The 24,761-nt window shown below is 39.3% G+C and overlaps 1 protein-coding gene across 2 annotated transcripts in view; it reads right to left on the bottom strand.

Moving 5' to 3' along the window:
* UBR1 (ubiquitin protein ligase E3 component n-recognin 1) overlaps nt 1–21,791 on the bottom strand; it is a 74,133-nt gene extending 52,342 nt beyond the window's left edge. For both annotated transcript variants that reach the window (XM_069784340.1, XM_069784341.1), the window contains exons 1-5: nt 21,537–21,791; nt 8,737–8,993; nt 7,909–7,987; nt 5,635–5,745; nt 427–557 (exon numbers count right to left, since the gene is read on the bottom strand). In XM_069784340.1, the coding sequence (XP_069640441.1) occupies nt 427–557; nt 5,635–5,745; nt 7,909–7,987; nt 8,737–8,993; nt 21,537–21,617 (659 nt within the window). In that variant the 5' untranslated portion in view covers nt 21,618–21,791. The remainder of the gene's footprint in view (nt 1–426; nt 558–5,634; nt 5,746–7,908; nt 7,988–8,736; nt 8,994–21,536) is intronic.
* Nucleotides 21,792–24,761: the final 2,970 nt, after the last annotated feature.

The raw sequence follows: 24,761 nt of genomic DNA, 5'->3' as shown, positions 1-24,761 counted from the left end.
CAGTCCTGGTAGCTAGTGCTCCCTAGGCTGCTTTTTATAGGTGTGGGGGTGGTAGGGGTTGCTCTGGCAATGCCCAGGCCTCATCAGCATCTCCCACAAAAGCTGCCAGTTCCTGGCAGGCCTCTCCACTGCCCTGGCATTTCCTTGCCTCCGGAAAACCCACTGTGTGCCAAGTTCTGCCACTCCACTGCAGATTGGGCCAGCTCTGGAGCAGCTCCCCTTGACAACTGATGGAGCACAGTCACGCACTATTTTTCCCACGAAGTATCAAAAGCTTTTCTCTATATAACTGTAGGTCAAAAATGCTACAGGACTCTTTACAGGGATTTTGGCGCTAATATGTTTGCATGAGTGTAAGAATACCACAGGCAAAATTATTACCAAAGTTTCTAATGCCTTGAAGAGAAAGTTGGAAATACTCCCTACCTAATTGTGAGCTCCGGAGGCAGTTCCTTTTCCTCTTCCCATATAAGCATATCTACCATGTATTTTATCACAGAGGGAAACACCCTCCTAGAGTGCTCCATAATTTCTTCATTCAACTGACATTCAGAATTCTGTAAAACAGGAGAAAATATTAATATGGAAAAGAAATTTAAAAAATTAAAAGATTGGTAGAACACCTTATTGCTATATTTGTTTCAGGAAATTAGCCTTTTCTTGATTTTCAAGCAAATTAATCTCACCTAATTTCTTGTCTTCAAAATTATTTCATCCCAAGGGTTTTCAGTAGTATTCCAACAGTTTCATCTACTTTTTTTTTTTTTTTCCCCCACATCCCGTTTTTATCTAGGAACAGACTACAAAAGGCCTCACCAAATGTGTTAGGAAACTTCAATGGTTTTTTTTTTAAACTTAAGTTTACAAAAAGCTGGTTAACAGCTTTCTGTACACCTGGAGATATTAAAAGTTTGCAGTCCAGACCAAAATTCTTCCCCTGCATTGCTTGCTCGTCTGTGTGAGTATTCTGTCAAACATTTATGACACTCCTTGAACAGAATCATCCAAGGAAACATAAATCTGTTCTTTTCAGAGGTCCCATCCCAGATCTAGAAATCATTCAAAATATCCCTGTGAACTGACATATTCCCCATCCACCCAGATAAAGCTCATTAAATGAATTGTCTACATCATATAATATTATTAATCCTTTCCATAAGCATTTAAGCAGGAGAGAAATTAAGGTCATAACAAAGAAAATCATTACCAAATCTGCACTTAAGAATGAAGCAATCAATATTCAGGTACAAGACATAGATACATTGCAATGACACGGTGTGAAAAGAGGGCTTTAATCCAAAGGCCCTGATGACCTTTTCCACATACCAACTTCCTTTCAGCATATGCATATATAAATGGTATATAATGTTGCTATTAATGTTAATGCAACCAAATCCAGTGATTTCATACACAAATATGACACAGAAACAGAGGCTGATATTCTCCAGGGTATTTACACAAAGTTTCCTATAACTTTAGGATCACCCAAACTGCCTACAAAATCTAAGTATGTATGTTTGCCAGAGTGAGAAAAACATGAGAAACAAAGATGCTTTCCAAGACTAAAGCTTTTCACATGGGACTTTTAATCCCAAAGTACTAAGGGCACTCACCTCTGCAATACACAGCCTGACATGTTAAATATAAAAGAACCGAAAGAGTGATGTGTTTAATATAGCTAAGAATCATGTTTGTGAAAAATTCTTAAATCAACTGTACTCACATTTATCAAGCAGATTGCTTAAAAAAATAATAAAACAACAAACCACTAAATACCAACAAATCCAAACCCCAAGTAAAATTATGTTGTGTCCATATGATGGAAAAGCTAAAAAGGTAGTGGAAGAGAAGTAAAAATGCGTTAACATGACCAATTGCTTCCAAAGCTCTGAACAACAGTTTTCTGACCCGATAAGCATTAGAAGAATAATTTGGAGTCAAACATACAATCTAAAATGTCTGCCAATGAAATCATGGTCTATAAATATCACTGTGTGTACATAATTTTGGATAAGCTTGTGGTAGATCTTGGTAATTAAGAATGTAAATGTCTGGGGTAATTATTTTTTTCCTCAGACTGACAAAGCTATCATCATCTTAAAGTTTGGAGCAGAATGAAAAAACTATAGTGCTAAGAATAGTCTAATTGAACTGAGTTGTATATATACTAAATTTTTTTCCAGTATTTCTTAAGAGTTCGGCTTTTTAAGTATTAATGTATGTTAAGGAAAAATGATAGAGCTGGAGGAAAATGCAGAGCCATGCAGAGATACTCCAAACAAGAACCTTGTAGTAAGACATGCTGCTCTCCTTCAGTCTGTAGAAGAAATCAAAGGAAACCACATCAAAGGATTTATAAATTATTAAAAGTGGGGATTGTACTCATACAAATAGTGAAAAGTTAAATGATGCAATGCCAGCTCCAATGCTATCCACATTAATAGAAGTCACAGTAAAATGAAATTAAGATACATCTAATGTAGACTGAAAGGGTAAAAATAAAATTGCCTCAGAACTATGCCCAAAAATGTGTAATTATTTAAGCTTCAGGTAAAGCTTCAGAAAACAAAATTGCAGAAGACTGAAAAAAGTATGTTTAGATATCAAAGTTTAAAAATAACTAACAACCAAATTTTTTTTTTTTTTTTTTTTTTTAAAGCAAATGTGCCTGGGAAGTATTTTTATGTTATCTCAGACATGAATTCTTAAAGTTATCTGGTTTTAAGGACACATTTAGGCAAAAAAGTTTTTATTTCTCTGGCATAGTGAAGACATTAATTTGGAAGCAATAGGGAACGGATGACTCCTAAAAGCCTGGAGTGTGGATTCTAAAATGAAGGATTGCTTTTCTGAGCCCCATATTACATACATGCCACCAGGTTTTGTAAATATCTCCTCATTGTAAGTTGGTTTTTTTTAAACTAAGGTTTAAGTACGATTTTTGTAAGGGTACTGTATTTTACTAATGCTCACCTCATTATCTCAGAAAGGCTAAAAACTCTGGTGCTTATCTTTAATGTTGTAGACTGAAATCTGTCCTCTACTAAGGGCTCATTTTTAAAAGGAGGTCATTCTGTAAATCAAAGTCTAAACTTAATCTACCTTTTAAAAATAGCAGCCAGTTCCCAAGCACATTTTTACCATGTTCTGCATAGCAGACAAACATACTGCAAACATATCCTTCCTCTTATTTGCTCCCACCTGATCAGAGTAAGTTTATAAACACCCTAGCATGATATATCCTTTGCACTTAAGAGTAATTAAGGGAATACTGGTCAGGGTCATCCAGAAAAGAGTGCTTTTTGTTTGACAAGCATGTGATAGACTTCTATCAGAAAACATGCTGGAAAAGAAATATGCAAGATGCAAAGTGCATTTGGAACAGACAACTCATTTCTTTTAATAAGCGCTATATCCTGAGAAAATTCCGACATCATGAATGTCCTTGATTCTCAAAATGGAGAACGAACTGTGAGGTAATTCAAACACCAACAAACCTCTTTGTCATAAAAAATCCCTGACAGACAAGTCTTTTATTAAAAAAGGAAGATGGTCATGTAATGCAATCTATCAAATAGTTAAATATAGTATATATATTAATATATACTGATGCATTTTATTGTTGTAGTGGTTGTACTTCTGCCCTTTTTACTAGAGAGTCTACATAGACTGACTGCATAATAACTACATATATTGTTATGAAAAAGATGTTCTAAAGGAAAGTGAGGTAAAAAGCAGAATATACTTTCAGAGGTGCAAATATCAGACCTGTGTGATCAAAATCTATACCTTGCAGAGAAACAGGTTCCCCAGCAGGAAGTAAACATTTCATAAACCATTTTAGGGACTCTGGTCAGAGTTGTTGGAACCAAAAAATACTATTATTCTCAAAAGTAAAGTGCTGAAACAACTGTTAGAAAATCTCATACAGAGACCTAAATTTTAAAGCTGGGAGATACAATCTATTTTGTTTAGAATCTCTTTGTTAAAGTTCTTACTGTGCCTCATGGGTCCACATTCATCCAGGTATCTGTGTAATTTTTTTTGAGAGCCATCACAGGTGAAATCCATAATGTATGCTAGCTACTGTCTGTAAGACAAACTGCTCACCTGAGACATAAGTAATATGACTTACCTAGGAGCAATGAAGATGCTTTGGCTGGAAACACTTAATTCTCAACTGAGACCTGAATGTTTTGTCTTAAGACCATTGCTAAATTCTCTTCGTGATATGATAAGGACCTCTTGGCAATCAGCTAGAAATCGGATACTGAGCATCTTGTAACATAAGTTTTCCATAGTATCCAAAGGTGGCTTTGAAGCTGGTAGACACATGAGTTCTCTACCTTCCCATGTCTTTATAAACAGTACCACAAATTTAGAATTGCGAAAAACCCACCCTATTTTCCTTCAGAACACAAGGAGGAAAATGCATACTTCCCAGATAGGAACTGTGCTAGTTTCTTATTCTGGAAACACCTCTAGAACATGCTGGAAAAAAGTATTAAACACATATGTAGTAAGTAATGGTGACAGCAGTAAAACTAACAATACCATAGCTATTTTGGGGTATTCTAACAATAAGGAAACAATTTGGCTCTCTTGATTACAGGTTTTCATAAGTAATATGTAGGTATCAGCCGCCCATGGCTTAGTACTCACGAGTAAGTACTGCACAGCAGAATAGACTTCACTGAAGTAGAGGCAGGTGAACATTACAATAACAAGCTCCAAGTGGTAATCAGATGAACCTTTCTTGGAGCTTCAACTATTTTTATCCCTGAAATCCATTCAGATTCATCATTTTTTGAAGTATGGACAAGTGAAGGAAAACTTTGTCTCATTTTTCTGTAATACCAGTGCTCTTTACTCCTTTTCCATTTGATTTTTTTGGCCAGATCATAAAGAACAGTACTTTTGCAACAAAACCAGGAGGAATTAGGGGTCTATTCGCAATGATGAGTGCTAAGGGGTTTTTTTTGTCCTGATTTATCTCAGAATGTAGGACTCTGAAAAAAAACAATTGTACCTGAAGCAACTGATTTGCCTACATTCTCTTTGAGAACTACTTATAAAATGGCATATTTCTCATTAATACACTGCTTTATGAGGTACAATAAGCAGGAGACATCCTAGCATAAGAGGTTAGTTTTAAAGCATAGGGACTTATTTTAGTCATAGTGACACATCACACACCAGAAGTAACTGACAAAAAAAAATTGTTCAGTAATGCAGTAATGTGGAAAAGAGAAAATATTATTAAAATGAAGTACTATATCTAAACATTTACTAACCACTGGGAAACCAATTGTTTGTAAATAAGAACCAAGTAATACACATAGGAAAGAAAAGAGCAAGAGACTGCAATTTTAATTTCAAACCAAAGACAGAAATGCACAAGACAAGTAGCTGGAACTGTTGTACTGTTTTTGCCTTTGCTTTGGAGACAAAGGATGTCCATTATATATGTTTGACCCCAACAAACACCTTAACCAAGGAAATCCTGATTCAAATCTATTGGACCTGCTACATGAATTATACACTATACATACTTTCACATACAGGAATAAGCACTTTTTTTAAAAAAGGCAGTATTTACAATATTTATTCTTTCACTTTAAGCAATATTCTTACTTCTTTTGCAGAACCTGATGCTCCAGGCTCATGTTTAGTACACAGCGGTCCAGCCTTCCATGCCTCTGTGTCCCCACAGTCACAAAATCCACCTCCAGTGGAGCTATGCATCTGTAAAAACCATGTATTCCAGTCACGAAATATGCACATAAAAAGCAAGAGGAAAAACAGAAATGTGCATTGAAGTCAAACACAAGTATAAATACTTACTTACAAAATACAAGAGTCACTGCACAACCAACAGACTTAACACAACCTTTTTTTTCTTTTTTTTAGATAAAAGGAGACTTCTCAGAGGACCCGGGGCGGGGGGGGGGGGGGGGGAATAAGCTTTTTGAGCAGAAAATAAAGGAGGAAATACAGTTGCTGCTGCAAAAAAGCATGCAAGTCTCAAACAAATATAACTAGAAAGTAGGTGAAAAAGCCTATCACTGATAAATAAGTGCTTCATAAATAGCAAATTAATAATTTCTGGTTTTATTAGCAAAATTATAGCCAAGGTGCTTAATGCCTTCTTTACAAATTACTTGGTAAAGTTTGAAAATAATCTAAATAAGAATATGTGTATATTTAACAGGCATTTAGTAGTACCTCTACTTCTAACCAAAGATAATAAGATATAATCAGCATCTAAATATATTCTAGCAACTCTCACTTTGCATTACACTTTCAGAAAAGTACAAATTCTGACCCTTCATTTTGGCAAAAAGTTCAGACAAAACTCAGGCAAAAATAATTATCCTTAGCTTACTCTAAATCCCCAATCCTAAAATAATTATAAAAACACTAAGTGACCCAATAAAAAGACATTCAAAAATTTGTTATTTACTTGAAACATTTTAAATAACCTGATCTAATTAGACCTGCTTTGAGCAGGAGGTTGGACTAGGTGACCTCCTTAGGTCCCTTCCGACCTAAATTATTCTATGAATCTATAAAAAGCATAATCTGTATTCTTTAGATTGCATCTTTAAAATGGAAATGCAGCAAATCTGCTCCCATTTGACTACCTATTTCTATGGTTGATGTATTGCCTGAAGAAGTTACTGAAAAACAAGGAAAGGACAACAGCTTCTCAGCCCAGCTGTGATCCCAAATTGCTCTGGTATCAATACTGTCTGTTTTCCCTGGTTTTCATCTTACCTCTCTGTAAACTGTGTGGGTGCACGTGTGTCTGTATGAAAGTTATATTTGCATTATCCAAGTTGTTTTGTATGTCTTTGAATCAATATTTACAACACATTTTCAGATCAGTATACAAAGACTTATACAGAGGGGCAGAATATTGCATTTTAGTCCCAGTTAATTTTGAGATTGCTAGGACCTTCTTCCAAACTGTCTCTCATTGAAACATAGCCACTGAAAGGGGATTTATGATCAACTGATAATACAAATAAGACAAATGTCCTCAATAGATGTCATGTCAATGAATAGAAAGAACAGCTGCAAAAAAAGTCTAGCCCACTTTTTTGTCATGAAAGATAATTAAATTGAATACATAATGTTTCTGTAGATTTTCTTGCCTCTTATAGGCCAGCTTAAAAAATGACACTTAATACATTGTTTTCCATTTCTGCTTCCAAGGCTGTTGAAATAAGAGTTCTCAGTGAAGAGGACAAGTGAAAAAGGGGGCCTGGGAAGGAAACTGTAGGTGACAGTTTAGGCAGGGAGTTAGCTAAGAATTATTTAAAAGATCCTTCTTTAATTAAAGCATGGGAATCTCTCAATTATAACAAAGATTTGGCTCAAAGAGAATCAAAAGGATATCAGAAAGAGATGATCCAGTTCTAGAACAATCTCCTCAATAAAAAATTGATGCTTAACATTTGTTTTAACTTTATCATAGTCCACACTAAGCACAAAGTAGCTTATGCAAATCTAAAGAGAGGAACAGAGTGGAAATGTAGAGACTGCATCAGTGACACAAGTGCTGAAGTAATAGCCCTTGTATAGGGTACTGGCTGGGGCTCAGGACAGGACTGTCATTTTCAGTCACAGCTTTTTGCTCTGACATACACTTCTGCGATATTGCCAAAGAGAATAACAATGTATGCATTCATAAACACTCCCTTACCCTTAGGTTCTTGAATTAGAAAGTTACTGTTCTTAAGAGGCTTTACATAGTTAGAAACATGACAGAGAGATAATTAACTAATTAGTAAATCCGAGATATTTTAATAAAAACTGCTAATGGTTTATATGCAGTTTATTATATCCTCAAAAAAATCTTCTCTCAAGCTACAAGTACAATTTCTTAATGTAAGATTTTTCTACCTTGTACCGGTGGTTCTTGTGAATGCTATTCTGGAAGCAGTCCATACAGAGTACACAAGTTGGATCAACTGCACAGTCTCTGCAACAAAAACGGTAACTGGAAAACTTTCTAAAACAAACACATGGAATTTTCACGCACAAAAGAAAATGCTGCTCTAAAAAAAAAACAAACAAAAAACAAAAAACAAACAAAAAAAAAAACCAAAAAAAAACCAAAAAACCAAACCCCAACCAAGATTAACAACATTCAAATTATAAAAACATTGGCTACTCCACGTCACAGAAAGATGTAAGTCAATCTTGTTAAGCTTGAACCATGTACCCAAACCTGTTATATCAGAGTCTATCAATCAGAAACATGATTGATTTCCACTTTCAAAACTTATTGCTAACATATTTCTGGTTTTGCTAAGAATAAGCAGCTATTAAAAACCATCATGACTCTGAAGTAACGTTTATTATTGTTTCCAACAACTGTAGACGGTTTGCTAATGAAACTTCTGCTACACTTCTGCTAGGTTATGTTTCTAACTTTTAAACAGAGGTTAAAATCTAAAAAGAATTCCCTTACGAAATTAGCCAAAGAATATATACTTTGAAGTTCAATTTTGACAGTTTCAGTCATGCACTCAAACACATGAAAATCCAGTATTACACTCATGGGCAACCTAATTGCATTTTTTTCCTATTATCCACATACATATGTTTTTTTATATTGCCTTTTTGCCCTAAAACACGGTCACTCTTTTTTCTTTAAATGCTCTTTCATTGTATGCAAAATGCGGATGACAGGTGTTTAATGACAACACATCAAGTTTTTTTTCTTACCTGCAAGAGTATGTTGTCTCTCCTCCTTTGAACACCTTCCCACAGAGCTGGGAGGTTCCACTCTGTTGTAGTTTCTCCAGGAATATATCTGGGTCTTCCCCAAACAGATAACATTCCAGGGGGTATAATATCGCTGCCTGGACCATTTCTTCTTGTTTCTCCAACAAGGGGTCCATTTCAGCTGAGTAAATATTTGGCACATGTTTTGCCAAGCACTGTAAAAATGTAGCTTGGAAGTTGAATCTTTCATCACACCACTGCAAGAAAAGTACACCCATGGATAAACATAAATGAATAAATATAAAGAAAATAGGATTAAGCACTTCTACTGTGAATCTGGAATTCTTTTCCACATCAGAAGTCAGTTCTGCAAACAATAAAACCCAAGAAACCATGGTTTCCCAAGAATTCCTCTGCTATTTTCTTTCCAGTACACACCACAGTAACCTCTGTTCCCTTGAAGTCTTCTAATAAGACTCTCTGAGGCAAGAGTTGCCAAGTACTATGCTACTGTAGAGCAACCCCTGCACTAATTAATTTTCTACTACTTGCTTGCCAACAGGCCAGCCAATACACAAATCTTGATTTTTGTTCAGCTGCCAACAAATGCAAAAGCAGCAGCAGCAGGTTTCCCTGTCTTAGCTGGGAAATAAGTTTGGGATTCATTCCCTAGCCTGCTGATGGTCACAAAATGTGCAGCAACTTAATGGTCTTTGAAATTGACACCCTTCAGTAAAATCTTGTTGAAACTGGTCATCAGGGTTCAATAGTTACTGAGGGAGAAATAAGCCCAACTGATTATATAAGCTTAATGTCCTTAAAGACTGAAATGCAATTTCAGATTTATAAGGCAATTAATAAAAGTACTTAAATTAAGAAAACTAAGAACCTCAAGTCAAAATACAAGTCCCTAATTTTACTTGCAACTACTCTAGTTCTCTGAACAGTTCTCTCCAATTGTTCTGCTTCTGTCCTTCAAGTCTGAATATTCTTTCTTTCACATTATCCCCATTATTTGGAAATACCTTTTGCTTTTCCCCATCGCAAATCAGATAACAAGTTTACCCATCAAGGCTCCTAAAGACAACCTCCTTTCATACACAACCTTGATTTCTGCCCCAAAAATTGTTTTTGCAAGAACAAAAAAAATATATATGTAACTTCACAAATAGCTCTAAAGGAAATTTCCTCTAAGCCAGCAAGCAGAGAATGAGCAAAGCAACCACCAGAGTTCAGATTGACAGAAGGCTCTAAGTGGACTATTCCACTTTTTTTAAAGGATGAAAATGCACATCTTATGTGAAAGGCAAAAAATCCTGATTTCCGACTAAAAATGAAACCTACATCAATCGAATCAATGGATTGCCCCCAAAATCGGCAGAGATAAGCGATTAAATAATAGATCTATAAGACTACAGCTCCCTAGTTTACTACCTAGATTAGAAGAGTTCTCCAAAAAAAGAAATTAATCTAGAAGACATGCAGTCCAAAGTGCTGCAACCCCAGTGCTCTGAAAGCCAGATCTGCAAACATCATGTAGAAATTGTATATTTGTCTTCTAAAAAACTGGATGTCTACCTAATACAGGCAAGTACAAAAAACTGCCTACATACAAAATCTAAACAGAAGAAATAGAAGTGAGATACCATGTTGAAACAGCCTAGATTAACAATAACATCCATTAACCAAAACTAATCTCTTAAAAGAGATTTGTTCCGCGTTGTAGTCACTCTAAACACTTGCTTTATGGCTTTAATAAGACACACGACAGTTCCAATATGTTTAGTTTTAGCCTGAGGCTTCTATTGATATTTTGGCCATCTATCTTCCTTAGCATTACCCTTAGGTAGTCGTTACTTCATTTATTACAGTGATCCACAAACTCAAAGTTATGGAAGAAAATGCATGGCAGACACCGATGGAAAAGAAAAGCCATGGATATTGTGGTCATGCAGGAAAGCAAATTTGTCCTCAAATCATCCTAGAATATCCTCATTTTATACGTGTAGGTTGACCAGTCTAATCAGATTTCTTGAATCATAAGGCATTCAACCCATCCTTAAATATCTAAAAATGAAGATTCATCCATGAAGTAAAGGGAACAACTTATTTAAATTCCAATTCTAACAAAAATTCTAGACCAAGAACAGATTTATTACTTGAGCAGCAAGCACCACTGTGATCACCATACTGGTTGTAAAAACTTTAGCATACACATGCATGTAATACATATGCATTCTGTATACACATACATACATGCACTCAAAATATACAGGTATGTATTTATTTTCAGATATTCACAGTGCTAAGGAACAAAAGGAAAAAGAAACAAATTAGCTGACTGCCTTTTTATTTTAATTAAGTTGTTCAATTTTTTTAACTACCTAGCAACAATTTTTTTAATAAAAATTATGCTTACCTGGGGCATAAAGACACCAAATTGTAAAAAGCAACTGAAAATTAAATCCAAATTTATCAAATACTTGCATAACACCACTTAAAAAAGAAAAATGTCATGCTTAGCTGGGGGTTCTCAGAAAGGTATCAAATTCTAAAAAGATAAGTGAAAATTGAATTCCTTGATCACATGTTTCTATTTTTTATATGTCCGATTTAGGATGAGTGGAAAGTAAATTATTCTTACCATAATTAAACTCCATAATTCAATGTTCCTCCTTAAATGTGTTTCCTCTTGTAACTTGTTTTTATTTTTGTTTTAACTTACCTATACCGCACTATGGCTTTGGCAAGTTCCCCTCCCAATTTGGTTACTGTATTTGTTCAAATGGGGGTGTATGGGATGTGACCCCTTGACATGCTCTCTTTCCGAAGCACAAGAGAATCTGTCTGTAGCTCTTCTATCTTAGTAAGTCGTGTTCCCAAGAGATGGCATAAGTTTAGCTTCTACGTTGTTGGAACAGAGCACATCATAGCTCCAAGAAACAAGCTTTCCTGAAAATCTGCCAGAAGAGTAGAATGGGTTCTCACACAGTCTAACTCAAGCATTTCAAGCATTCCTGTGCAAAGCTTTTAATTCTATTTAAATGTTGTCCAGAGAAGTAAGGACAGGAAGGAGGGAAAGAGAGGGAAGAAGGGCAGAGAGAGAACTCTCTCAAGCAGGCTGGCTGCCTTCTGGTAAACACTCTAAATTATATCCTCAACCTATACATCACCCAGGAAATATCCATTATATTTACAAAAGAAACAAGAATATTCTTCTTATTATTTCTAAAAGCTGCACCAGGCTAAACTTCAGACCTATCCCATACCCTCTGTGTCTCCTAGGAGAAGTAATTTATTCCTTGCGTCAAAATCTCTTTAGTATACTATATTCAATTGTATAAAATTACACACAAAACTATCAAAAATACAGAAGCTGCCAAATAAAGCACAACCCTAAGTTAAAATTGACTGTCTAATGGTAGCTTGGTCCCCTTGTGCACACCGATTGAAATTCAAGTTTGAATACTTTGATTAACACTTTGAGTAGTCCCACCTTCCCTCTGCTCACTCATTCTTTTACCTTACCTGAGCACATACCTGTCAAGTGCTCAGTTGCTACAGATATAAAAACCATATAAATAATGTGTTAGTTCTTCTTTATTGACCATATACTGACCAGTGAAGAGGAAATAAAATACTGTATCATCATCAATTAAGTTCTAACTATCTGTCCTGGTTTCATCTGGGATAGAGTTCATTTTCTTTCTAGTAGCTGGTATAGTGTTAGGTCTTGGGTTCAATATGAGAAGAATGTTGATAACACACTGATGTCTTCAGTTGTTGCTAAGTAGTGTTTAGACTAAGTCAGGGATTTTTCAGCTTCTCATGCCCAGCCAGCAAGAAGGCTGGGGGGGCACAAGAAGTTGGGAGGGGACACAGCCAGGGCAGCTGACCCAAACTGGCCAAAGGGCTATTCCAGACCGTGTGACATCATGCCCAGCATATAAACTGGGGGGAGGTGGCCTGGGGGACAGATCCCTGCTTGGGAACTAACTAAGCATCGGTCAGCAAGTGGTAAGCAACTGCATTGTGCATCACTTGTTTCATATATTCCAATCCTATTTTTATTATTGTCATTTTATTATTGTTATTATCATCATTATTAGTTTCTTCCTCTCTGTTCTATTAAACTGTTCTTATCTCAGCTCATGAGTTTTAACTTCTTCCTTCCGATTCTCTCTCCCATCCCACTGGGTTGGGGGGGGGGGGGGGGCGCGGTGAGTGAGCGGCTGTGTGGTGCTTAACTCCTGGCTGGTGTTAAACCACGACACCATCCCATGCACAGGATGAGCTGGGAGTCTAGAAAAGCCTAAGAGCTATGCAAGACAGCTGCAAGCAGAGATGGGGCTTGCACTGCAGCTTTCTGCCCAACACTGGCACAGGCTGCCCTGAGAGGTTGTAGAGTTGCCATCCTTGGACATATTCAAAAGCTGACGGGACATGGTCCTGGGCAACCTGTTCTAGGTGATGCTGCTTGAGCAGGGAGTTTGGACAGGATGACCTCCAGAGGTCCCTTCCAGCCTCAACCATTCTGTGATTCAAATGCCTTCACCAGGAGAAATCTTACTTCCTTCTCATCTCTATTAAGCTTCCAATTTCTGCTACAAGTAAGCCCTATGGAAAAGTCATTTTCCAAATTTGATTCCACTCAAGAATAAATTTGAAATAGTGTACTGAAAGAGGCAGAGGTCATGAGATAACACAATTAAGATAAAAACATTATCATGTAACCACAATACTACTATCAGTCGGCTCTCCACAGCCCGCAGGCACTCACACGCTACTCAATGGGGCCCACAGACTGTAACAGAGGAAAGCCCAGAGGAAGCAGACCTGAAGGCACTCCGCTCCAACTGACACTATTCCACCAGAAAATATTTTTGGGCTGCAAACTGAAAATTACTGAATTTAGGAAAAAAAAAAAAAATCACCTCCACATACATTTGGAGTAAATTGAATTCTGAAATTTCTCAGCTTTTAAATATCTGTATGAGCAACCATAGTAAAGTTCTTCTGATGGTGGGGTTTTTTGGTCACTTTCTCATTTTTATTAAAAGTTCACTGAAGAAACAGCCATGCCATCACATGGACCATACGGACATATGCATGGCCCAGAAATAAAACTGCCACAATGACCAGAATAAGCTAAGGGAATAATCATGGCAGCAGCACACCACCACCTTTCCTGTGGAGGGAGCAACATCCACACCATGCCGGTGGGCATTCCCAGATATTGAAAACAGTAAGCAAAGGTGACACTTGGGAACCTGACACTGGTGAAAAGCGTGCATCAAAGACATGCATTGTCTCCTATCTCTTCTTTTATACTTGATATCTCTAACTTTCTCCAGCTCCATCTTTTTTCCTCCTTTAATCACACATTCATGTCACGTTCTCCTTTTTTAAGATTGCATTAATTCTCAAACTGCATGAAAAAGGGAGACGAAGGGAACCAGGATGAGTTGCAAAGCTATGTTTCTCAAGTGTAAGAAGTTCTGTCAAAAGAGCAGAGACAGCAACCATTTTGTCCGAGACATTTGACTTTTTCTGTATAACAAAAGCAGTAACCTGTAATCTTCAATGGCTCTTCAGAAACATGACTACAGAAGCAGTACCTCACAATACTGCTTGAGAAAGAATCATTAGGAGATAATCACTTATCTTACATGGTAAGATGTCCTCCTCTGCAGGATCAGACTACTAATATTTCTTCCCACACATAAGCATACAGAGATCTTCCCAAAAGTCAATTCCAACCAAACATGCAGGTTTCTCCTACATCTAAAAGGCCAGTTTGTAGGTTTTTTCCAAACACTTCAAGTAAGCATCATGTCAGAAAAGATCAGAGGATGAAAAAACTGTATTTGCCTACAAACACTGCTATAAGAAGAGCAAAATATTTGTCAGTGATATATCCAACGTATCCATATCCAATTTTGTCATTCACAAATGCATTCATTTGTGAATACTGAAAATAATAATAGGAATGAGAGCTAAGTATATAAGGAAAAACAGAAAAAAGTTAGCAACAAACTCTCTCAATTCACTTTTCACCTATAGATCAAGCATCAAATGAGATTTCTCACCACTATGACAGAATTTCTTTATCTTTGCAACAGGTTTATTACATACATTAATTCAATAGCCTTATTTCCATGACAGTTTTTGATTTACATTCTAAGCACTAGTCTGTTTGAATTCTAAAGTCTTTTCAAACTAACAGTTTGCATTAGGCAATACTATAAGCAGCAGCTCTACTTTAACTGCACTGATTGACACACTGATCTTTTAGTGCAAAAGTGACTGCATAAATTTCAAGACTATATTTTTACATATATGCATTAATGTAATCAGTGAAAAGAAGGAATACTAATATTTATAAACATTAAACAACAAATTATGAAGGAACAGACACTGCCAGTAGCACAAACTAAAACCTGTACCTGGTCCAATATTCCAGTTCAAAGGAATAGTAAAACAGCTCAGTTTGTGCACAACATAAATCTGTCAAGCAGGAGATGGCAATACCAGCTGCCTGTCAAAACAGCTGGTAGAAGCAGGTTTTTAAAAGTAAATACATAAAATGCTGGGGACATATTGATTTCAAGCAGGTACCATTCAACATAAATATCAAATGCAAAAGACTGCTTTACTTTAATGCACAGAACAGTTATTACTAGTTAAACAGAGATTAGCAGGACAACAGATCCCAGAAAACTTTTATCCTGATATTGTCTATCCAACTGAGCAACCATAAAAGACATTTTAAAAGGATAAACACACAGAAGTTCTTTGATAAGTATGCAGAATACTTAAAAATTCTTTAGAAAGCAAACTTCAAAGGATTCTTGAATTAACATTTTCACATAAAGCTTCTGCTTTTAAATTTTTAGTTCAGTTTTCCCTTCTGTTTATTTTGGTATAAAATTATCAGTTTTCTAATGCACAGAAAATAAGATCCAACTGCAGTACAGAACACTTCGCATTATTTTTAATAAAAGTAACAAGGAGACAAGGCAATCTACTTCAACCTGAAAGATATATATTCCCCAAAGAAGAGACTTAGAAAATAAGCACTAGAAATTAATTAGCACGTTTGTTCTTCCCTGCCTTAAATCAAACTCAATTTTTTTTAGGAGCATAAATTCTACCATCCCAGGCAGGGCACAGTTCAGTGAGTTAAAACAGAAGCTTACTCTAGGTTTTTTTGTCACGTAGCACTACGTAGCTGTTCATAATGCATTTCACATTCTCTGACAAAGTATAGCCAATGTTTTAGTAGAGAATTTAAGCTTAAAAAATGACTCAATTACAAAATATCTGACATATCAGTCACACGGCTCTTTTACATAACATAGCTGGGAACCAGCCATGTACCAAACTTTGGTCTGCTCTGGATGTCAGTATTTACACTGAAAGAAGCAAGTTTGGTTTCAAAAGTTATCTTCTATTGGCACAACATGGGTAACATTCAAGACTGTCTAACATTGTCCTAACAAAACATCAACTCTGACCTGAAGACATAAAAGAACTGTTTGATCTCTACATTCATTTAAACTTTGGCCCCCAAGCCGAAGCAGGGTGCCAATTAATGTTAAAAGATGCTTTAATGATGCAGGTGTTTGCCCACTGGGAATGAGACTCATAACAACAGCACACACTACTAAAGCTTTGTCTACAGTAGAATCTGCCTTGATTCCAGTAGCCTCCAACAACTACCAGTTTAGCTGAACCAGAGCAAACCAGTGACAACCAGAGAAGCAGAAGTAACCACCAGCACCATTGGTTACTGTTTCGGCTGCTGGACAGCTAAAACTAATGTCATCTTCAGGGTAAACAATGTACAGACCCAGGCTGTTCAATCTCTGAAACTGCAGGTCAGGTGTCAGCTTTAAATCATTTTCATCTCCAAAATCACAAGAGTGCAGCTTCAGTTCATGGGGGTAAGCGCTTGAATGCAAATGAGTACCCAAGGAGACATTTGAAGTGAAATTACAGCCTGTACTTCTCTCTCTGCTGTCCCATAGATATCTCTATCATACTGCCTACCAACTGGACACTCTAGCCTAAATATGCTACAAAATTAGCAGGACAGTACTAAGAAGGTTCAACAGGCAAAACAAAGTAGCCAGAAATTCTAGAAGTAATTCCCATTTCTTTGAGGCATCCAATCTAAGTGCATTTCATGTTCCAAATTTTTCAGTCAAACCTGCGCTAGGTAGATAGCAATGCACAATTAACACATCAACACTAGGGGAAAACAGGAATTCAGTATCACATATTAAAGCAAAACAATGTGCAAAGTACGTATCTTGGGGGGAAAAAAGTTATTCTCCCTAGAAAACTAGCAAAATCATCATCTTTGCAGAATTATTTGTAGTATTCTGTGAGACTTTAAAATCAAGGTTTTTCTTTAAGTTCTGACTATTCATTTGACAGATCCTTTTAATTTTGTTTCTAAAGAAAAAAAAAAAGGAAAATACTTTGATTCTTTCCTTGTTTGATCCTTAATATCCATGCCATGGTCTCCTACTTTCGAAGGAACAGATTAACTGTCAAAGTTCTTAGCACCAGACTGCACTTCAAAAATTGCAACTACAGTGGATATTTATAAAGTAATTCATTGATTTGCTATAGTTATGTTTGGGGAAAAAAAATAAACAACACCCTCCCCCCCCAAACCAAAACAACCACTAGGTTTTTGTATTAATTCCTTTGTACTCAAACTTGTCTTACAACCACTCCATTTTCCAATTATCATGAATTTTAAGATCCATTGTATATGTAGTCTAATTCTGCAGTGAATGAATGTTTAATAAAATTCAGGTGAATCTATCTGTATTTAGCACTCACTCAGCATCTCCCAAATCTCTACTGCTCTGGGATCTAGAAGCAACTTAAACACTTGCATGCTATCAGGAACACCCACTTGCAGCTACGTTTTCCTGGAGCCGCATAACTCTCGCAGTAATGTAACTGTATCACAGCAGAATTACAGCAACCATAATATGTGCACTTCATGTGGACTTGAGCACAGATTACAGATACTTTCACAATCGCAGTTGGCTGCTGCACCAAAAAGCCACAAAAATTACCAAGAAGTATGAGTACACATGAATGCAGGCAAGGAAGGAAAAACCACAGCATTGGCTCAATGCCATAACAAAATGAAAGCACTTCAATAGAGTGCCAAATGTATAAGGACGCAAGCAGGACCTTGGCGATGCTCCAGTTACCTGTTGCAACTTCATGGACTCCACCTGGACACTGATACAAGTGTACAGTATACACTGTTCTGCTAATACACTGCACTGTTCTAAAAACAGTGGCTTTAACTATATGCAATTCAGGGCTTATTTACACAAAACAATATGCTGGTTTACCTAAAGATGAAATTCTAAACTGATTTAGCTTAACATAAACTGATGTAAAATTATATGGACATGTCATCTGGTCTAAGCAGGTTAATTCAGTTTAGGATAGGTTAGATTCAAAACTGGAAGTCACTGCAAGTCCAAAATAAGATGCCTGACTGAGATTTCACTAATCTCAAGAAATCACCTCTATATGAATATCCCCTCTATATTACTATTTGATTACCACACATCTACAGAAGCAAGGCTCTTCGCGTGCATTTTCTGAACTATATAATGGTATCGAATGACTCAAAACAAGATCTGAAAACACTTTCGAATGCACAAGTGCCTGTATCATGTTTTGCTTTCTGAGATGAAAATTCAAAATCAAGTTATTTTCCTGCCTTTAAAGGAAATATCCTAAAAATAAAGCTTTCCTCTCCTTGGACACCACTACCCCACTTACATCTATACTTTTATATAGGAGTATTGACTGCTGACAAAAGATGGGACTTCTGAAAAAATCCCTTTTCTCCACAAATATTACTGAGAAAGTATACATACGTCAACATTTGAACATGTAGTATAAATTAAAATCTTTGAAATATTTTAATACCTAAACCCTGCTCATATATTCCAGACAGCAGCCACCAAAGCAGGCAGGAGTCAAACTGGAATTTGTTTAGAACACAGATGGAAAAACAACCACAGGGCCGGATTCAGCCTGCAAAGCAGGCTTTTATTAGGCCACCGGCAATGCCTGCTAGCCAACTACTAGACAAGCCAGGTCCAGCCCATCAATCAGCCAAGCAAACTGCAGATGCTGTTTGGAAAGAAAAGAAAGTTAACTTAAGTTTGGTAGACAGGGTTTACTACTAGGTCAGTGCCAGGGCAGCCCGAATTCAGCCCTCTCTCTTTCGCAGCAGCTCAGCTCAGGAAGCAATACAGCCACTATAGGGAAGTAGAGGGCAGAGATGGGACCCAACTTCAACTCATGCAGTGAAACGCCAACTCAGGTATTTGCAACTACAGCCATCCAACCTGAAGAGTTGGAGTTAAGTGCACAGAAGACACCACTGAGTTGGGCTGGGTGCAGAAGAGTTTATTACCTGAGTCATCACCATCCACTCCAGAATCAGGCTGGCTCCTGCAGAATCATTCAGGTAATCCTGCATCATGCACCCAGCACTCTGGGAAAGTTTACTAGTCATGCAGCCAGATCTGGTGCTACTCTGCAACCAACAGCACCCAAAGCCAGAGATGAAAAAGGAGAGCTAGAGTCAGTCTGACTGGGCTGACACTGAGACAGATTCGGCGAGCTCAGTAAGGCCAAAGCTCACTCCATTCAGCCAGTTGTTTCTGCTCCACGCTTCTTCAACTTCCTGATATAGCACCACAGCGAAAGGGCATTCAGACCAGCTGTGCATAGTGAAAACACATGTCAGTCAGGAAATGTTAGTTTCTGACCTGAAGACATAACTAGTACCATCTTTTAGTACAGCAGTAAATTGGCACAGTGTACTGCTTCCAGATTACAGCTGTCTCTGGCATCAGTATAGCCAGGTTTGCAGTCTAACTTCATGAATGCTGTCAGACTCAACCTAAGTCCATAACCCTAGCTCTCCTTCTCCCTTATTACAATACCCTCATCCCATACTCCCTGTCAGAATTCCTGCAGTTTGCCTGGATATATGGCAAACAACACGGCCTGGGTGGCCACCCACCTCTCTTGGAATAATGATAATTCTGGCACAGACACTCTCAATTGGCTGAAACCACATAAAAATTAAGAAAACTTAGTGGGCCAGCATCGACTCTGAGCAGCTGAGGATCTCTTCAACATCTTTCCCCATGTTTTTCACAATAACGCTATTACCAGTTTTACATATTGCCTGGGCTAATTCAGCCTCTTATGTGTCCAAATAATGAAAGGCTGATTGCATTGCTTTGGTGCTGATTGCAACTATCACCCTCAGTACCTCTCTGACTCTATACACGGCTCTCAAGCTTAAGAAGTTGCCTGACTCAGGTTGTATTTTTTGACACTATAGTGCAATCAAATTACATTTGTACTAGTTTAAAATCAAATTGTTTCTAACATAGAAAAAAATCTACACATAGGCCTGTTATGGCCACAGAAATACACTTCACTTTAGAAATGACTCTGTAGTCCCAGACTGCATCCTTATGATTTGCAGATATCCTTACAATTCTGAGAGGAAAGGTACAAAGAACAATGGTTGTTGGCTTAGCACTGCCACCTGCAAGACAAATTCCAAGAATAAACATCTGATTTATATCTTCCTAATTTTAATAATGTTGTGTAGCATCACGTAAAAAGTAGCTATTCTACAAGCTTGCCAGTACCCAACTTTCAAACATCCACAGTCAAGAGTTTCCAAACCATACTATGTATTCAGGCTCTTACAGGAAAATGTAACATAAAATGTAAGGTTTCTGACACATGTTCAGACTCCCTTTCTTAAACTGACAGCTTTGGGTTTTAAACTCCTCTAGCCAAAGTGTTTGCAATATAGTAATCACTTCACAAGGTTGTGAAGGAGAGCACAGAAGGCCCTTACCTACTACCACTACGACAGATTCAAGATCAAGTTCTGTTCAGTAGGGGAATATTAAATCCACAAGTAATTAAAGTACTTCACAGAAAAAAAGAGAGGATAATTCTGTTCAGCCAATAAACAACTGTCGCTATCTCCATCCTTTCTAAACTTCACTGTTTGTTGCTTCATTCACACTCTGCAGAACAATAGCCTTTTTTGTTCCGCAGTAAAGTCACCTTTAATTAAGAAAGGTAAAGTCAGAAAAAGGATAAAAGATGCACGTACAAGGACGCAGGACAGTCTCTGAAGCTTTCTACAGTCTGATCTCGTTTAATTACGTAGAGATCAGACGAAGACACGGGACAGGGGGTGGGAGACGCTGGCGGGGAGCTGGCGGCAAACCAGCCGCCTGACAGAGACTCGCCGGGCCCAGGGCACGGCTGGTCCTCCGGGGCAGAGGCGGCCGCCGCCGGCGCCGACAGCCACCCCAGGCCGCCGGGACCGGAGCTGGGCGCGCTCTCCCACCCCTCCGGCGGCGCAGGGGCGGCAGCGGGCCGCCCGCTCCCCCCCCCGCGCTCTCCGCGCTCCGGCCCCACGGACCGCGGCCGCTACGCCGTCGCGCCTCGGCAGGTGCCGCCGGCAACAGCGGGCGCACAATGGCGCGTCCCGCCCCTCCACGGCGCCTCACGGCAGCCCCGCCACGGAGGACGCGGCCCCCGCGGCGCCGCCCCTCGAGCGGGGGCGGGGGGGGGCCGCCGGCTCCCTCCGCGGCCAGCAGCGGGACGCCCCGCGGCAGGAAAAGCTCGACCGAGCGGCGGGGTGGCAGGGCGAGCGGGGGGGCAAGGGGGAACCGCGCCGTCGCGCCGGGCTGCAGCCTCACCGCGGCTCGGTCCTGGAGCTGCACGGGGACCCGGCCGCCCGCCGCTCCCGCTCCGGGCCCTCCGTCGCCTCCGTCCGCCATTTTGAGAGCGAGGGACGCGGCCGGCGACGCCGTCACCGTCCGGAAGGAGCCGCCGCCGTCACCCGGCCGCTGCGCCGCGTCGCGTCGCGACCGCAGCCCGCCCCTGGCGGCGGCCCGGGCTCGCACCGCGCAGGCGCCGCCCGCCCTGCGCGCATGCTCCGTGGCGCCGAGCCGTTCCGGGCTGAGGGGCGGTGAGGGGGAGGCCGGCGGGGCAGGCGGCCGTGCGCCCTGTCTTGGGGGCGGCAGGGCGGAGGAGGCGGGTGACTGAGGGAGGGAGATGTCCGGCAGTTGAAGGCCGGGAGGGGAAGCGAGCGCCGTCGCCGTGGCCCGGCCCGCTCAGGAGCGCTGTGAGGGGCTGGGGAGGCCCGGACCCGTCCGGCAGCGCCTCCTGCCTCCCGCGGGAGGCCGAAGCAAAGCGCTTCCCCGGGGTCTGTCGGGTCGGGCCGCAAGCGAAAGTTGGGTTGATCCTACCCGCAGAGTTACGTGGATGAAGTTCCTCTGCGGGCACTTAAACTGCAGAGTGTGGGTGTTTGCTTAGGGCCCTGCGTTAATAGCAAGATAATAGCTGAAGTAATTTTCACGTACACTGATGCAGATTCACACTACTTCAGCAGACATGGCATGTTTCTCCCATTTGGGACAAGCAAAGGCAAAATTCTATGAACTTTGGGCCAGTGTAGGAGGCAGTAGTAGCTTTAGGCACATGCCCATCTCCAAGGTCAAAATTTTTCCTCCACACCTCCTCGCTACAGCATATCATAACTGTTCTGGGTACTCTGCGTTTGCTACTCTGGCAGAAGAGTAGGGCATTTAGGAACTTGGACTTGGCTGATAAGTGACAAACCTGGCCTAAGTGCTGCTGGAATTTTTCCAGGTTGCTGCAAACCACTCCAGCTGTGCAATTCCCTGTGTTTGTACCTTTCTAGGGCTGGGGAAATAGGCAAATAGCCATAGCTTTGGACCTTGCAGGCATACATGCTAACCACCTATCGAATGTCTAATATCTGTTTTGAAGAAGACTGCAGGAGGTAGAAATAAACGAACGCCTGTAAAGTTGAAAGCAGATGATGTTTATTGCTAAGACACACACATATTTATAATCACATATTCTGCAAAGTCACTGTACACACGCACAAGCATAAAATATGATCGGTTATATCAACTCTGTACACGTGCATAAACGTAAGACATAATGGGTTATACCAACTAAAACATGCAAAACTTGTCTCAGTCTCACTGGTCAAGATAAACTGCCAAATTGAGGTTCTTTGTGCCAAGTTCCCTTTATCATGGAATGCGCATCTGTGTTCTTCTAATTGGCATCTTTCTTTGTCTTCTTGTTTATTCTGTTCAAGGTCTTCTAAAGGCGTCTGAAATGCTCTTGTGACCGTTAGCTAAATATGTGTCCACAGAAGACTGCCTCCTTTCATTGTAGTCTTACTGCTTCAAGCCTCCAAGCAACTTTTCCATGTTCCTCAGTTATCAGTATGGATGGGATAAAGTTTGCAGTTGACCTTTTCAGGTATATTCAATAGATTTTTCTCCCCATACCTGGCCGCAGGTACTCTCCAAGTTCTTCTCTTCTGTCTTCAGAACATCTGACTGTAGCTCTTCTGTGGTAGCTACCACTCATCTTCATTTTAAGAAGTCACTACAGACTTACTTACCTTATTGAAATCTGTCACTTAAAATTACTGTGTGGATGTTGTCACTGAGACAGGTTTAGGCATGAGACGTAAAAAAAGACAAAGTGAATTTTGCCATTGAGCCACTTAACAATCAATTCAAAGCTTCATCTAGTTTTGTCTGTACGTGTTGCAGATCTGTACACAATCTTTTTCGATAGCACATCTGACAACTAACCAGCAGTGTTTGCACAACAGCCAAGTTTAGACTGTGATTACTGGAGTCCTCGTGTTCTAGCATCAACAGTAGCAACTGTATAATCCAACCTCCAACACAGTTGAGCAAGAGAAGCAAGGCTGTGATTCCAAGATGGCAACAAACACGCTCAAGCAGCGGGAGGGCTGCCTGCAGTCCCCTCTGCTGCGAGACAAGCGTCTTTCATGGCCGTATCTTTTAGCTGAACTACCAGTATGGTTTCGCTTTACTGGGGGACTTTTAGAAGAAGTTACGCTAGCGTAAACCAGCTGCTTTAGTTGAACAAGAGTATAGACTTATTAAACAAAGTAATACAAAAAAGAAAGGTTTGGAACCCACGTATGCTGGGAGACAGCAAAATAAGCGGCAGCGAACCTCTGAAAAAAAGTAAGTTGGCACCACTACCCAGGCAGAAGGCACAAAACACCAAGATCTCCATGGATACTAAAGCAATAGAGGAAATAAGCAGAATGAAACAGGAATTCAGAAAAAATTAAATAGAGAGAAAATGCTGAAGCTTAGCAGTCCTGCTAGAGCTAAAATAAAATGGTAGACCTCCAGGAAGAAATTGAGCAAACCATATTTTTCAAGATTACTCCCCAAGATTACTGTGATTACTGATTGTTAACTGTTGATTTAAAAGCAGTTGTTTGGGGTGTTCTTTGGGAGGAAGTAGGAAGCAGACAAGCAAGGTGGAAGGCAGCTGAAAAAAAACACAGCAAACATACATTAAGTCCCACAAAAGAGCAGCTAAATTATCAAGAACGTCTGAAAAGGGGTGTAATATAGTAACAAAGTGTAACTGATCTGAAAAGAGGGTTTTTCTGATCAATGCTAAAAGTTAAATCTTTGTCCTATGACAAATTATGAGAAAAGATAATAAAAATTAAGCAGTATTGAATTAGAAACATGTCTGAAAAGTTGTTTCAGAATACTACATTAAATATTAAAGAAAACAGTGACATACAGTGACAGAAGCTTTTTCAGCTAAACCCATGCTTAAGGTGGTAAGAAAAAAACCTCAACGGTAAACGCGGGCAGCAGTTAGGAAAACAGAGAGCTGATAGCAAAGAATAATTTACCAATTATGAAACCGTACAGTCGCTATAGTAAGGTTTAAAACGGTGTATATGAAAAAAAACGTTCAAAAGACCATAAAAAGAGTTTTAAGTACGTCAGGAGCAAAAATGTCAATTGCCTAGATTATGAGCAGGTAGAATTATAAATACTGACAGAAACAAAAACAAAACAGTGAATGTTCAT

The sequence above is a fragment of the Haliaeetus albicilla genome, chromosome 5 (assembly GCF_947461875.1).
Source record: "Haliaeetus albicilla chromosome 5, bHalAlb1.1, whole genome shotgun sequence".
Taxonomy (NCBI): Eukaryota; Metazoa; Chordata; class Aves; order Accipitriformes; family Accipitridae; genus Haliaeetus; species Haliaeetus albicilla.
The sequence above is the reverse complement of the archived record's forward strand: the minus strand, read 5'-3'. Positions and strand labels throughout refer to the sequence as shown.